The sequence below is a fragment of the Anoplophora glabripennis genome, unplaced genomic scaffold (assembly GCF_000390285.2).
Source record: "Anoplophora glabripennis isolate ALB-LARVAE unplaced genomic scaffold, Agla_2.0 scaffold134, whole genome shotgun sequence".
In the NCBI taxonomy this organism is placed as follows: domain Eukaryota; kingdom Metazoa; phylum Arthropoda; class Insecta; order Coleoptera; family Cerambycidae; genus Anoplophora; species Anoplophora glabripennis.
This window is the reverse complement of record NW_019416384.1, coordinates 590475-607432: the sequence shown is the minus strand read 5'-3', so window position 1 is coordinate 607432 and position 16958 is coordinate 590475. Positions and strand designations below refer to the sequence as shown.

The window sequence follows — 16958 nt, the reverse complement described above, 5'->3', positions numbered from 1 at the left end:
TCGAGGGAAGTCAACGTCGCGCGGACAATCGATATCTGTTGACACAGAGGAAAAGGGCCTACCTCGAGACCACCGCGGGCCCTTTGAAGGTCCCCCGAATAGATCGCGCCATGAATACGGTGCAACACGCCGACAAACAAGTGAAAAACGCGGGGGCGAAACGGAAAAATCGGTAGGGGTGATCGGGGAAAGGGACGCGAAGGCGGAGGGACGAAGCGTGGGACGTTTTCTTTGTTTTCCGTTCGCTTTTGTTGCGTTCAGGGAAGGGTTTAAGTGCGTTGATTAATCATTTATGAAAGTTGTGTTCGCGGCTTTCGAAATTGACACCCGCTGTTTCTTTTAAACGGTACGCCCACGCGTTTTTCCCGCTCGGTTTGGCTTTTCAGGTGTCGCCGAAATTCGCTCTCATTTATTTTCCACCTACATCAGGGCAGAATTGAGGGTGGAAAATAAAAAAAAGTCTTATTTAATTTTATTCCCTCAGGGACCAACCTCAGCCCACAATAATTTTTAGTAGGTATTTACCAATGATTTGCATAAAACAAGAAATAAATTGTCCTAACTTACTGGTAACTTGTGCAGATGATACTAATGTATTGTTTAAATCAACTAATGTTATAGATATTGAAATACGCCTTCATGAATGATTATATTTGGTTTTCTCAGTGTAGATACGTACGTAGCGCTCTCGCAATCGACGCGATCAAATTTATCGCTACCCTTTACCGCCGACACGACCTCCGACTGTTATTAGATTACCGCTGTTCCACCGTTACCATCATACCTTGTGCATGATGGAAGGCACGGCATCCACCCGCTTACTTATTTACGAGTCCGAGCGGTAACTTGTTGAGAAAGAGCCGTGCTAGGCGGCGGAAAAAACCGCCCTGGTTGCGCGCCGGCGGAATTGAGTCGTCCTTTTAAGGAGCGAAACTGGGCCACTTAGCGATCTTTTATTTACGGGAAAGCCTGATCTCCCCGCCATAAAAATCGCTGGTTTCTCGGCCGTATAGCCGGGGTTTAGTGCTCCCTTTACATAAAACATAATACGATACAGTGCGGGACGTCGCAGGATGGCGGGCGCTTAACTCTGTTGCTTTTTTCGCCGCCGTTTTCATCCCGAGGCATAGTTTGAGCGAGAATATATTTATCTGCTAGGCCATCTTCTGTGAATATTGACGTTTTAATATGCCTAAATTGGGCTTCATGGAACCGTGGTTTTTTTATAAATAAATAAAACATTTTTGTTTGTGGGCGTTTCACTATTGGTCAAGAGCTTCGCTAATATTTTGACCAACAGTTGTAGTTTTGTAGGTGTTTTAAAAGTTGTTTTTTAGCGACTAAAACCAAATATCAATCATCAATCACTTGTGACTACGTTTTTTAAGTCGCTAGTAAAATAAAATATTTATAATTTTCATAGACAAAACACCACTAAACAATTTACTATCTGTAAGTCTTTATGTTGCATTGTGAAATTATATTGAACTACCAAAACAAACACAAGAGACTTTTTTTTGGTGAGAATTCATTTTATTAGTCAGATTTAGTGCATTTTATTCATGTAGTATGCAGACAAAATTCTTGTCGATATGTTCATTTGCTTAGACGATATGTAAATTTTTTTAAAAACTGTATCCCAAAAAATCCTAAACAGCCTTGCTGAACACTTATTTATATAAAAAATAATTGTATATTTGGAGAAAGAAATCGAGCCCTTCATTTTTGACACGATGAAATGTTAAGCTCTGTATGTTAAATACTTTGTAGCACTATTCCATTTCTAAGCCCAGAGATAAAAAGGTCTTTTTCAAATATGCGACAATTTATTTTTTCGAATGTTGTCATCAAAAGTCAACATTTTCGTTAAATTTTCCGTTGACAAAGTAAGTCCCTTTTGTCACCTAGCTGTAATTGATATAAATTTAAGATGTATTTTAAATCTATTTATTAATGTTGGAATTAAATGTACAGTTTGTACAATTGCTTACAGAAATTGGAGCAGTACATGTTTTTTCAATTTCTATTCTATTCTAGAACTGTCAATTTCGTCAATTAAGAAAGCCGTGACAACAATAAACATCAGTAGATTTCAAAAAACCTGCTTCGCAAATTTATTCAGAAACGTCATTTTTGACGATACATAAAAAATTAAATACATATATAATTTCGTTTTCATTTATTGCGATCGTGCAAAAAATAGTATAAGCATCATGAATGCTAAGAGTTATAGCGTTCTCAGACAGAATTGTATTCGAACGGTAAATTACCCTTACCGTTCTTAATGCTTAATATACTATTATGTTCCAGAACGCCAAAGTCTAGTTCTAGAACATAAAACAAATGTCAAAATAATTTATAATTTTTTCGAAACTTATTTATGATTTTCTTAATATTACTATTATAAACAGGACCATTACAATTTATTTTACACTTCAAGTAAATTGAAAGTGCCGATATCGCAGTGAGTTAAATTTATGCCAATTCCAGTGCTATCAGTTATCGTAGTTTTTAGTTTTGGTTGTTCAATTACCGTCAGCAGCCTCTGATTTCATAATTGTCTAAGTTTACTGCGCACATTGTATTATTGGCAAGTTCCATAGGCTCTGCTGAAGATGGTAACAATTTATTTCAATTGAAATTTTATCTTGTGTAGAATCTTCTATATACNCTTTATGTTGCATTGTGAAATTATATTGAACTACCAAAACAAACACAAGAGACTTTTTTTGGTGAGACTTCATTCTATCGGTCAGATTTAGTACATTTTATTCATGTAATATGCAGACAAAAGTTTTTGTCGATATGTTCATTTGCTTAGACGATATGTAGTTTTTTTTTAAAAACTGTGTCCCAAAAATCCCAAAAAGCGTTGCTGAACACATGTTTATATAAAAAAATAATCTTAAATTTGGACAAAGAAATCGAGCCTTCATTTTTGACACGATGAAATGTTAGGCTCTGTATATCAAATACTTTGTAGCACTATTCCATTTCTAAGCCCACAGATAAAAAGGTCTTTTTCAAATATGCGACAATTTATTTTTTCGAATGTTGTCATCAAAAGTCAACATTTTCGTTAAATTTACCGTTGACAAAGTAAGTCTCTTTTGTCACTTAGCTGCAAAATACTTTTATGTTCCAGAACGCCAAAGTCTAGTTCTAGAACATAAAACAAATGTCAAAATAATTTGTAATTTTTTCGAAACTTATTTATGATTTTCTTAATATTACTATTATAAACAGGACCATTACAATTTATTTTACACTACAAGTAAATTGAAAGTGCCGATATCGCAGTGAGTTAAATTTATGCCAAATCCAGTGCTATCAGTTATCGTAGTTTTTAGTTTTGGTTGTTCAATTACCATCAGCAGCTTCTGATGTAATAATTGTCTAAGTTTACTGCCCACATTGTATTATTGGCAAGTTCCATAGGCTCTGCTGAAGATGGTAACAATTTATTTCAATTGAAATTTTATCTTGTGTAGAATCTTCTATATACAGGGTAGGCCATTAGTGTAAGAAAGTAAAATAACTCCCTTGTTACTCATAATACAGGAACAAAGTTTATATAAAAGTTGTACAGAATCAAGAAATCTAAACTACAAGATTAATTTGAAACATACAGGGCGATGAGTAAAAACGAGACACGCCAAATATTACATTTTTTAAATGGAATACCCTGTATATTTTTAAACATATGGGTTTCCGAGAAAATTCTATATATGGCAATATAATCGGTTTATCATTTTAGTACGGGGTTACCAAGTTTTGTAGAAAATTTTTCGAATTTTGGAAAACACATGACCTTGAAAAAATTGTATTAACTTTCAGTTGCTAACACTTGGAACAAAATAATTAGACAGAGTTATAGGCAAATGTTAGACAAAGGCTCCTATACTAGCTAATATCGATATTTTATACAGGGCATTTTTATAATACGATCATTTTTAGAAAGATTAAACTTGACTTTCTAAAATTTTTCAAATGGAACACCATGTATTTTATTGTTCCGTTTTATTCACATATCGGTCCACTTCAACTTTTATTAAGCATGTTCTAAGTATAACTAAAATTGTTAGTTTTTAAGATATAGCAACATTTCTGAAAGAACTTAATTTTTATTATTTTATAGAATACCAAGTAACAAACATTAACTAATAAAATTAACTTAAAATGGAACGATAAATTATGAACTGACAAGTTGACACAATGAAACAGTTTTTTCCAAAGCCATTTCGTGCGACCGAAAATAATAAAAATTAGATTTTTCCAGAAATGTTGCTATATCTTAAAAACTAACAACTTTAGGTGTAGAACATAATCGTAGCTCATCTCTTCTCAAAATTCCATAAACACCAATTATTAAAATGACCTGAAAAGTTGTCCAAAATTAGTAAAGTCGATCGATTTATATTAATTTGAATCACCTTTTCCAGCAGAAATCTGTTATCAGGTGCTTCTTGTAAAAATCTCTCAATTTCCTTTTTCGTTAGACTGTATCCAACTGATTTGCTTTTCAAATATGGTATTAATTTTGAAAATTTTCTGATATTTAAATTTTTTTGGTATTCACTGAATATAATATTTTACTTATTTAATTTATGGAAACAGTGACAGTCTTAATAAAGTTAAACTGTCAGTGTAGATACTGCATACATATATGATTATTAATTCCGTAAATCTCTTACAAAAATTGTTTGCCCCAACTGACTAGAGAACCGAAACGAATCTCAGCGATTTGTGTCTAATTGCGAAAAGGACGGATGAAAATATATTCCAGACATATCTTAAATTCATTTTAACTTGAAAACTCGGAGGAGTCCGTAATGGACCGACTAAAAGAACAACAGCAAAAGTACTTATTGAAAATTAGGAAATATGGAATTCGCAGGGATGCCGGCGGAGAAGCTCGCGAAGCTAAACTAAGAGTAATTGCTGGAGATTCGAGAATTCTTTATACATTTATACGAAATATTGCACGAGTTCCTCTAAGAATTCGACGAATCAGTCTGAAAGTTACAAGGTATTTTCTTTGTTATGCGTTTATATTTGTCTTTTCCTAAACTAGAGTTGGATAAGCAAAAATTATTGAAAAGCCTATAACAGAAAAGTGATAGAACAATTTATAGCACAACTCAGGAGTGAATATTTTTAATTAAGTTGAGGTTGCTCGAAATCAGTTTTCTTGTTAACTTGATCTATCGAAAAACCTCTCGAAACCATCGCGTTTCCACTACTGAACGCTTCGTATCGTGAATTATCTAAAGTTTACTCATAAGTCCTGCCCCTGCCAACAAAAGCCTCCTCTCCTTCCGCTCCCTTAAAAACCGCAAAAACCCAAACAAAGCAAAGCGGCAGTCATCGCTGTTTGCTTCACGAGTGTGCTCTGTTTTAAGTTATCTAAACAGTTATTCGGTAACTAGGATAATGGCCGCTACAACTTGCCGCCGAACAAATGCTCGGGAGAAAAGGAGACTGAGATCTCAAGAGTGGTGAACTCGATGGGGCTTTGTAATCTTTGTTCGGCGCCCAGTTTGCAGGGGTGAATAGCTGAGATATCCTCGTTCATTTAGTTTCACGGAAAATTCGAAACCTCTCTTAACTATGGAACTAGATGAAAAACACGAGTTAGAACTAAATGGCATTACACTGAAAGAAATCGAACTTTTTATGTTGTTAAGGAAGAATTAATTTATGTCTGAATAAGACAAACTTAAAAAAATGCTGAATAAGTTGAAACACAAGATGTAATTATTGGAATGAGGGGTCATATTTATAAGACCTTTACAAACACGTATTTCATGTCACTCAGATTAGTAATTGTATTAATTTTTTTTTTTTATTATGTGTATTGAACAATATTAGAGAATATTGAAGTGTTATAAGCGGCTGTTAGCTGATTTGTTTCCTCGTAGAAGTTTTATTTGTCGCACGATCCCAATAACCTCACCAATGTCTCGAAATCGAAGCGGGAGAGACAATGGATTGAAGTTGGCTGCCATCACGAGTTACTAATTTCGATCGCGGAGTAAAAAGTTTCGGGGGGGCACATACAATGAGCAATTGTTTCGTCGACCGGTAAAAGAAGACTAGACGTGAGTTACAAACAAACGAGATACCGCGGAGGGAATTTTAGATGGTCCCCTGAACGATTTCCTTGGCTTTATCGCCATATACAGGGTCAACAGAATGTGGTCCAGGTTCTCGGAAAACTTCTCCAAGTGAAGCAGCGAAATATTTTTAGCAGATTTTAAGAAGGTTCTGTTTTCGAGGTAGAAATTAAAGAATATCAAATTTTCTCAAATATTTCTAAGGAAGTTTGATTTAGAATAATGATAGTAGTCGTTACTTTATCGAATGATAGGTAAAAATTCGCTGGGTTGGCTGATAATAATAATACAAGGGATTAGTACCACTAGGTACTTTAAAACTTTGACGTCTCTTGACTATTTTCCGTTCTCGTTTACTGTTTTTAATTTTTTTAAGAAAATTAATTCTTCCATTTTATTCCAAGATCAAGCCATTTTGGATTTTTTTATTTCTGGATAAGTTTACTACAGAGTTGAACAAATCTATTAAACTATTCAATTAACAAAAAGAAAACAGTATTTTCTTTGTTAAAATACGATTTTAAATTCAATATACTACCCATGTTGGAAAAAAATATCGTGTTTTTTTAAATTTTTTAAGCGTAGGTATTCCTAAAAATTTTCAAACTACCTACGCCAATGATTTCTTAGGCTTTTGATGATTTACTCTCTGTTTCTAATAAGAAAAATCACATTATTTTTCATAAAGTAATTTCTACACTTCGCGATACGATTATATTAAATTTTTGCAATTCTATCAATTTTTCCAGTTAAATCTGGAATACTTTATGTATTATTCAGGCCTAATTTTTTTATTTATTTTGCCATTCCATTATGCTATTAATAATTCAATTTTTAACGTCACAAACTACACCACTGTACTACATTTCAATGTTACAATAAATAAATAAAATAAAAAAGTGATATGACCTGAAGATCCCACTAGACTATCTCTATGTATTTTGATGGGCTGAACACTAGTCTGGCACTAATTAACCTTCCTGGCTTTTCTCATATAAGTATTTTCTAAAAAAAAAAGATAGAAATTATTGATCTGTAACCGTGAATAGAAAAATTCAAACCCCAAACTATTACCTAAGTTTGCAACGTACTATTTTGTCGAACTACTATTTTCAGTTTCCATTTTCAGTAACCAACAAAAAATCTACCATCGTATAACAGACCATGTGCCATGGAATCTTGCTTTAATTTCTTTAATTACTTAAGTTTTCAGGAAATAGTTCAGGTGGGAATCCAAGAAATAAATTTTTTAAATTCATTAAACATCCTAACCGTTGGTAATTTCTTATCATTGTTTTAGTATTCGACGCTTTGCCCCTAAAAAAACTGGAACCCCACACTTAAGTCACATCCTGTATATTAAATATTTTAATTATTTCTTTTTTTCAGATTTCAACCTGAATTCGTGGATCCGACACTACGAACCGGCCCGGTACGATCCCGGCCTGCTGGCCCTCCAACACAGACGCGTCCGCAGGAGTCTGGTAGGCGATCGGCAGCGCCCCCTGCGATTGGACATTAGGGCACACGACCGGTAAGTTGTTTTCATAACCCTCTCCCCCGTACGAGCGTCCGTGGGATGTGATGTGATTTAGATTGGTTTTCGGGGTTCCTTTTTTTTTAGTCCCTGAGAAAGGACAAGTCGATGAAACGGAATTTACATTTGGCGGTCGATTGAGGCTTCAGTAATATTTAATTTATAACTTGTATTCCCTAAAATTTGTTGTGAAAAAATTATGTCGATATAGCTTTAATATTAATAAGTAATTTCTATAGTTGTAAAATTTTTTAAACTGTCCAAATCGCTCGCAGACCATTTATGACGTCACACCGTTCGACTAGCTGCAATTACGTCATTACGTGACGAGTGGTATGACGTCACAATATGGCTTCCGTGCGTTTTCTCGCGCTCCATTTTCGTTAATTATTTTGAGGGAGAAATTGTTGGAAACAAATTCTGATTTTTTGCACACAAACTAACTACGATGTGTGTTTATGAATATAAATAAAAAACCTTGCATCTTAAAAGTGGATGTCCAAACGCATTATTGACAATTTCTCCTTTAATTTCAACGTATTCAAATATTTTACGGTTTGCTTTATTGATATTTCCGTTTTTGTGACACATTGGATTGATTTTGTATCAAATTGAGAAAAATACAAGGGGCCCAATCAACCTCTGTAACATTTCTGGAAGCAACGCCGTTGTTCGGGGGGTCGCCTTCAAAGGCGCGGACGACACTTGCAGGCGATCGCTTCTATTATACGGCTAGAAATCAGGAAAAGTCCTTACAAGGGTCAGAATAAACGCGGAAACGGACGTACAATGGGGACGCGTTAAATCGAACGACCTCCTCGTTCTAAAACTCGAGAAAACCGTCTCGGACACAGGCGGAAGTGATTCGGGAACAGAAAAGGGTATCAGGTGTTGCGGAATCGAACGTATCTGTCTACTACAGGTGTGGGGAAGGATTTAAGGTATATAGAAATAATCTTAAGTTCGATAAAAGTCGTCATGTCGAACAATAATTTCTATAATAGTTGTTTCAAGGGGACTTGCGATGATTTGGTTGGTATTTCGTTGGGACGGTTCCGCGCTAGGAACGAAAAAGTGGCGTGAATATAATCAAGAAAGCCTCAATAGTAATGTTTCTTACTTGACATTAATTTTTCATCAACAAAGAAAACTGCGTTTGTTTCAACGGGATTTTGGTATGTTTGTGTAAAAATGACGTATCTATAAGCCATTTCCAGTAACAAATTTCAACCCCCCTTTGTTGAACACGTTTGAAAATATATGGCCGGACGCGCGAAAAATCCCATTAATCTAACCATTGATAATCCAATGTCAAATTGCGCTTTTTATTTATCCCGTAAATCCATGTTGTGTGAATCTGACGGCGAAAATATTTATGCCAATGTTTATACCGCTTCACACCCAGGGCTGGTGATATACGTCGCCTCAGTGCAAGAAATAAAATAGGCGTCGACTTTTTTTACTTTATTTCACGTGTCATTAAGCGAAAAATTAGGAAAGTCAAAAATGTACCGATTCATAAGAAGTTTTGGTTTTGTTTTATCAGGATGATGGAATTATAGCCAGTTAAAAAACAAACTGCTTTACTTTTTTTTTACTCTGTGGAGAGATAAATGTTCGTAAAATGTTAGAATTAAAAAAAAGTAATAGCATTATCGCGATGTTTCATGTTAAATGCTGATATTCAATTACTTTATGCTAATGGTACACGTTACAGGTTTCCGTCTGCGTTTCCCCTTGCCCCCCTCCCCCCTTCCCGCGCCTCCTTCGCGATGTAAATCAATTTCGCCGAGCGGCAATTCATTATTTCGCGTATTAAACGCAACTTTGACAAATTGGGGAATGCCATGATATTAAAATATTCGAAATTAATATCCGACGTTGCGCTCTCCCAGTGATGAATTGTTTCCTAAAAAGAGAGCCACAGCCGTAGACGCGAGACGATGGATTATTTGTGTTTCATTTCGGCCGGAATTTCCTCTCGACGTCGCTCGTCACCGCTAATTTTATACCGGGGCGGTTATTTCGCGAAACGACGGGCCCTCTTCGACGGTGTCGATTCGTCCTTATTCGGGCCACACAGTTAAAAAAAAATAATTAAGTAAATAGTCGATTAACGTTTTTAGCTGCGCTTTAATTCGTGTTTACGTAAACCGGGCTACCTGGAATTAGCGCGGTAAGGTGTATCAGTACTATCAGTGCACTATCAACGTTGCCAGTTGTACGTAATATAAAAATAAATCAAAAGAATACTGTTTAGACATTAAACTTTCATTTTTTGCAACGTTTCTATGCCCCCATAACCAATACTTGTCGTATGAAGTGCCCCGTCTACGATTTTGACTTTCGTTTCAATGGAACTAGTCGAACAGCGCCTTTCGTACTTGTAATAACTTCATAAACTCTAGCAGAATGTCCAACGCAAGGGCCAATCAATATTTTCCAAGATCTTCTGCTTGTGGGGTCCCCCAGGAAGTAAACCAGTGGACCGGGATTTTAGGATTGGGGAGGACATATGTAATTGTTAATAAAATTTTATTCCCTTAATGGAGAAGGGAAGACGGCGAATCTTATAAACGGCAGTTAAGGGGAAGTGAGATAACTATGCTGCGAGGGTTTCGCAAGATATAATTCTAGAGATGCTGGGAACCGTACGGCGGGCGTTGTTATACACAGGCATGAAATAAATGTTTTTGGGGACTGGAAACATGTTTTAATAATAATTCGGTTACGAAGCACGTGGAAATATATTTTTATAGACCTCGCTCGTAATAACATAAAATTATTTCGACGTAAATCAGATAAAACAGTATAATCAATATGGAATTATCGCGCTTTTTACTAATTCAACTGGAAATAAATTTACAGCGGGAGCTAATCCATTCCGTCTGATATTAAAGGCAATAATTCTGATTGCAATTTCGAATCGATGGGGATTTCTTTAGCAATTATCCGTTGTAATGGCCTTTTTAGCGGGGATTTTCCATATTTATAATCGTCCGGATTAGTTTTGTACGGGAAACGTTCAGCGAAGCTTTAGAAATAGAGCAAAAACAATTCGATTAATGGAGAAGCCAAATAAAGTCCTGGCTTACTTTAAACTCGTGCGCTAGACCTGTCAGCGGGACGAAAATAGCAGTGGATTTAGTAATAACGAATAAAATAACGATTATAGAAAATAAATACTGAGGTTGAGAACTGTTGGAAGTCGGGAGGGAAAGAAACGTCGTAGTCTCACATAACACATCATAATAAAGATTCTACTTTGAGACCTAGGTCGTAACCGACCAGTAAGACGTACTATAACTTTGCTGCAAAGCAAGGCGGAAAACGAGTCCAGTACATTCGTTCTGCGCCCCCAGCATTTTGTCTATAATCACCGTACACCAGTAACATATCCAACGATCCGTGATCGTTGTAATTATGCGTCAGCGTTGTTTCGTTTTAACGAGAATATCATTGGATTTCATAATAGTTTTCAAAACTGTAATAGTATACCTAAGAAGTAAAAACTAGAATAAATAATAATATATCATCCTTATACACTTAAGCTTTATCTTTTGCGTAGAAATCCAAACATTCTCAGAGAACCGTGAAAATTCAGTAAAATTGAACTGTTAATAAAACTAGGCTGTCAAAAATTTGGTTAAAAAAACTTTAAATGTTTTTTTTGTTAGTTATCCAATTTTTCCGCTAATCAAGTCTCTAAATTTAGGTACACTACTTCTAATAGTATATTATGTTACTAGGAGTAGAAGGCGATCATTATGTGTTGAGCCCAAAAGTTTGCTCGCCGAGGCTGAGCAAATTGGGCAAAACACATAATGAGCCTTCCACTCCGAGTGACATATACTATTTCTTCTTCAAGCGTGAATATAAAAAATTAATAATTTTGAAAATTTATAGCGGATAACGCGATGTTCAATCTCAGCACAAAATAAAATCAGTAGTAGGTAGGTAATACTATTTATTTTATACATTTTATACATTTTATTGATTAATTAAACATGACAGTTTTAACCACTTTATTCATGAATAAAAAAACAAATGTAACAATTATTTTTCTTTAATTTGAATTAAACGAATAAACATCTAAATTACCTACATGTCTATCATCAAACTTTATTTATTAACATGAATATTAAATGTGCAATTTTGTATGGTACAGTTGTTGATATTTAAAGCGCTGCTGGCTGTCTTTTTTCAAAGTTTACAGTTCTGTCGTTGAATACGTTACTTGTAATAAGGTTCTCAGTTTCAGTGTTAACAATTGTACCATTATTAACAGAAAAGTCTTCGATTAAATTATTTTCAGGATCAATATTTACAGTTTCGCTTGATGTACTTGGTTCATTATACTCTAATGGGTTTAATATTTTCATCGCTATCTGTTTCTTATTGTTTACAGAATCTTCAATGTATCCTTCAGCGACGATGGTAGATTTCCATCCACCATGTCGCTTTAGGGTTGTAATGTCTCCACCATTATCAACTAAGATAGTTGCCGAGGTTCTTCTAAGGCAAGGCCCCGTGTGGATTTGGCAACCTTAAAAATGATGCAACATCTTTTGGCACTTTTGAAATTTTATGTATGCCCATTACAACACGATGACAATGGCCATTTTGATATTTAATAAAAAATCTATCAAAAGTTATGTCTTTTGGCCGAAGAGTAGCATATTTTCTGTATAAATTTAAATAAAACTCTCCAATTATGGTAAATGAACGATGTTTTTTAGTTTTTGTATTGGGAATATTTACTAATATTATATTTCCCAAATCTTTTACATCATTAACTTTTACTTGAATGAGTTCATCGCATCTACAAGCTCCTGTGACTCCAAATATTAGTGCAACCTAAAAAATATAGAATTATTAATTTTGTAACAATAAAAAAAGTTGGAAAATGCAAGGAAATTCTAAAACATGACGTAATTTTAAGACATCTATATTTATGAGTTTTTACAACATTCTTCCAATAAGCTATCTTTATTTCCGAAATTTTTTTTTTATTCTCGTAATGGATACTATAAAATAACTTGAAGTTTACAAATTATAACAAAATTTTGTATTACAAATATAAAAAGGTTAAATATATATCTACCTATAATTTAAAAAGTAGGTACATACCTTGGTTGCTAAATATTTATCATCAGGTGCTTTATTCAGGAATTCGTCAAATTCTTTTTTAGACAAAACTTTCGACTTTTTTGGTTTATAATTTTCACCTTGTCGTTTCAAAAATGTAATTAATTTTGAATATTTCTCAATATTTACATTATGTTTAATTTAGATTTTACCATTGAATATTGCGCCCATAAAGTTGAACTTTTCAGTGTTCTGGATAATCTTGTAAAATATGCTATCATCACATTTTCTGAATAAATATGTGCATTATTTTCTTTTGCCCAATTTATGAATTTATCATAAGCATTTTCATAAATTTTTCTCGACTTTGTTGGTATAAGTATTGCCACTGATGTATTTGCAATTTCCAGTAATTCTGGTGGTGTGCACTGCATTTCTTCAGACATTTTAAAAACGACCCGACGCGACATCAAATTTCAACTGACACTTAAAGAAACGTCAAAGCTTCTTGAATCTTTAATTCGTTGCTAGGATACTTACCTACACATTGTTACATTTTTTTACTAGTTGAAAATTTGTAATTATTTTTACTAGTTAAACAATAGGCTGCTTCTAAAGGAGGTGTTGCACTATATAATATAAGTATTATTATACGCTTGAAGAAAAAACATTTTCTCTCCTGCTGAAGCTGACACAGCAGGTATTCCTAGAGACCCCAATTTCCCGACGCATCCATATAGGTACATTCTTCGTCCTTCCCGTTGCATCTTATTAACATGGACCATGGAACACAAATTTTATATAGACCTGCCTCACTTTGAGTTTTCGGATTTGTTTCTTTTTTATTTATACAGATGTGTTCATTCCAGGCGGCAGAGCGAGCAGCATATCCGCGGTATGATATTTATCTATGCAGTTTACTCGGTTGATTCCCGGAATATTTCCACACTACACCTACACGTCGTGTTCGACGGCCGACGTGTATCGTGTCCCTACGATGTACGCTTTAATGAATGTTTAAGTTCAGCTGTCAGTTCACATGAACGTTCATAATGTACGAGGGGCGCAACGCGGTGAAAATTAATTTACGTGTCGTGTTCCGGGCGCAAAAAAATTGACGGGGAGCCAATTAGTCGCGTTCGCACCCCGCCGCGCGATCTTTTTTTAATGAGCGGCCGAAAATCTAGTTCGGGGTGTCCTTGGGGTTGTTGGTGGGAGTGGTGGGGGTCCGGAAGGTTTCACAACGACGGGATGTCCGTGAACAATGTGTTATTTGAGCTATATTAAACTTATTTTTAAAGAATTGTTACATTAATTAAGGTGACAAGAGCAACAAAAATATACGATTATATTAAGCGAAATTTACTCTAAAGTTGTGTGTAATTTTTAATTTATCTCAAAAACGACGAAAATCTAGAACAAATTAAGTTGGACCGGTTATAATTCAGTCAATATTAGTCTAAAAAGTATTGAAAACGCATCATTTTGAAAGGAATCTCATCTAGTTTTGTTGTACAGCAATTTTCTTTGCCTACTTCTACTAAAAAAAATTAGAGTCAAAAAAGTAAAAAAAAATCAAAAATTCTTATTTTTTGATTTTTTTAAAATGTTTATTAACTCTTTTTTTGCATAAAATTTTTCTTTAAAATTTTTTAAATAAGCCATTTCGATGGGAAATTCAATTCTCTACAAAATTTTTCCTATGAACTATACTGAAATTTTGCTTCGTTTTCGTGCTATATTTAGAAAGTTGCAAAAGTGCATTTTCATCCCTATTTTCAATTTCAACTCTCTAATTTAATAGCACCCAGCAGTTTTTTTATTTTTAACGACTCTTCGAACAAGTCAAGTGATGGAAATCCTTGAACGTCTTATTTCCTTCCTTTTTTGCAAAAAATTAAAATTGAAACGTATGTATAAGGGTAAACGCGACAAAAATCGAAAAATTGGCTTAAGTTTGAGCGGCCATATATCAGTCAATTCTCATCAAAAATACTGTACAACCTCTTTTTTGAAGGAAACTTCTATTTTTTTTTTTTTTTTGAAGCAATGCCTATACCTGTTTCAAGTAAAAAAAACGAATTTTTGCTTTTTTCAAATTCTTTATTAACGATTTTTTGCATGAAATTTTCCTTTTAACTTTTTAAATAAGCCATTTCGATGGGAAATTCAATTCTCTATTCAAATTTTGCTTCGTTTTCGAGCTACAATTAAAAAATTGAAAGGGATGCATTTTCACCCCTATCTCCAATTTTCACCCTCTAATTTAATAGCACTCCGCAGTTTTTTCATATAAAATGACCATTTGAACGATTCATGTAGTAAAATATCAATGTCCTATACATACCTATATGAGTTTAATGTTTCATCTTTGACTCATGGCGTTCTGGAAAAAGGGTCCACAAAATCGGGGACTAATAGAATATCAATTGGGGTAAGAGCTAGAAAAAAAGTTTCGTATAATATTAATTAAATTCTACATAAAAATGGTCTATTGAGTTTTTCTTGTACTATTAAAATTAACAGTTAGGGAGACTAGAAGTTAAGGGATGATTTTAAAAATTTAAAAAATCATAAACAGAAAAATGAATGAATTTTATATATATTTTTTTCAATCTACTCTAAAAAATGTAATCTTTTCAGAGAAATAGATATATTTTTTAATTTTTAATAAAAAAATTATGAGAATTTCACAAAACGAACGTGATTTTTTTATCTTTGTCGCAAACCAAAATTTCGAAAGCAATTTTTCACCATTTTAAATAAAATCAATGAAATGGCATAGAAAAATATTGTTTTAGTGTTAAATCATAAAAACTATCGATAAAAAAATTGAAATAGTTGTTTTTTTATTAAAAATTAAAAAGCATCTGTTTCTCTGAAAAGAAAGTTTACATTTTTTAGAGTAGATTGAAAAATATATAGGATATATGATATATAAAATTCATTCAATTTTCTGCTTGTTATCATCCCTTCACTTCTAGTCTCCTTAATTCTGTTAATTTTAATAGTATAAAAAAAAGTCAATAGACCATTTTTATGTAGAATTTTATGCTCTTCAACATTTATAAGAAAATTTTTCTCTAGCTCTTACGGCTTTTGAGTTATCTTGAAAAACTCCTTTATTTTATCTATTTTCACCCCTGGTCGGTGGGTTGAAAAAAATATATTACTGTCATTTATTGTTATTATATGCCTCAAACTAACTTTACATAAAAAATTCGGGCAAGTTGACCAAAATTTCGATTTAAGGGCCCATTTAATTGGACTATAATGTTAGTTTCTGACTTTCTGACCATCTACTACTCACTGACGTTTTGTTACATAACCTTTTTGAGGTTAGGTTTTTCTGCAAGGCGTTCATTTTACACAAAAATAGTACTTTTAATTAAAGAATCGATACCTTTGCCCATTTCGGCATTAATACAGAAAAGATTCCTCTCATCCTTTTTATTTTTGGACGCTAGATAAAAAAATCAATTCCACCCACTGATCCATCGCGCTTTCGGACAAATTATTCGGCCGTTCCCCAACGCAAGACCATAATTAACGACGTCCATTACCATAAATAAACACAGGATCTCCGGCTATCAGTTCCCGATCTGCGGCCCGCCATGGAAGCCACCATTATAGCCGTCGGTTATCTTACGTAACGCGTATCTCGCATTGTTGCCGGCCATAACTCGCGATAACCCGGAAGCCAAATTCAATTATATATCGACGGCGGCCGCGGGCGGACGGGGCGTACGGATTCCGCGGAATGAAGTTTTCAGCGGCGGCAGGTTATTTAAAATCTCTTCTGTGGAACTCGGACCAGCGGCGGCACAGAAATGTCACGAAAATAAAGCAAAGATAGATTTGAATAAAAATACTTAGATCTAGCCCAGTTACTGTACCTGAAAATATAGTAATACCTCCGAATTTTTTATAACTGCATCGATTTTTCTCAAAATTTAGAATTAGGCTCATCTTACCCACCCACTTCAAAACTTATATATGCGCTAGGTGTGCTTTTTGTTCTTAAGGAGTGAAAACCACCCCTTATTGGAAAAAAAAGAAAAAATACAAATTTAAGCATTTTATGTAACCAAATCTTTTTTATTTATGCAGTATGAGTAATTTCATGTGCTATCTAACATGAAACGTAAAGTATCCCAAATTTTCAACCCGGAAAAACCTTTAAAAACCACCCCTTTGAATGAAAATAATATAAAAAA

At 34.1% G+C, this 16958-nt stretch overlaps 1 protein-coding gene across 1 annotated transcript in view; it reads left to right on the top strand.

The window, feature by feature from the left end:
- Positions 1-16958, top strand: part of LOC108903817 (disintegrin and metalloproteinase domain-containing protein 10) — a 162618-nt gene that overhangs the window by 32291 nt on the left and 113369 nt on the right. Inside the window, exon 2 of the mRNA XM_018706119.1 lies at positions 7506-7650. Within this exon, the coding sequence (XP_018561635.1) occupies positions 7506-7650 (145 nt within the window). The remainder of the gene's footprint in view (positions 1-7505; positions 7651-16958) is intronic.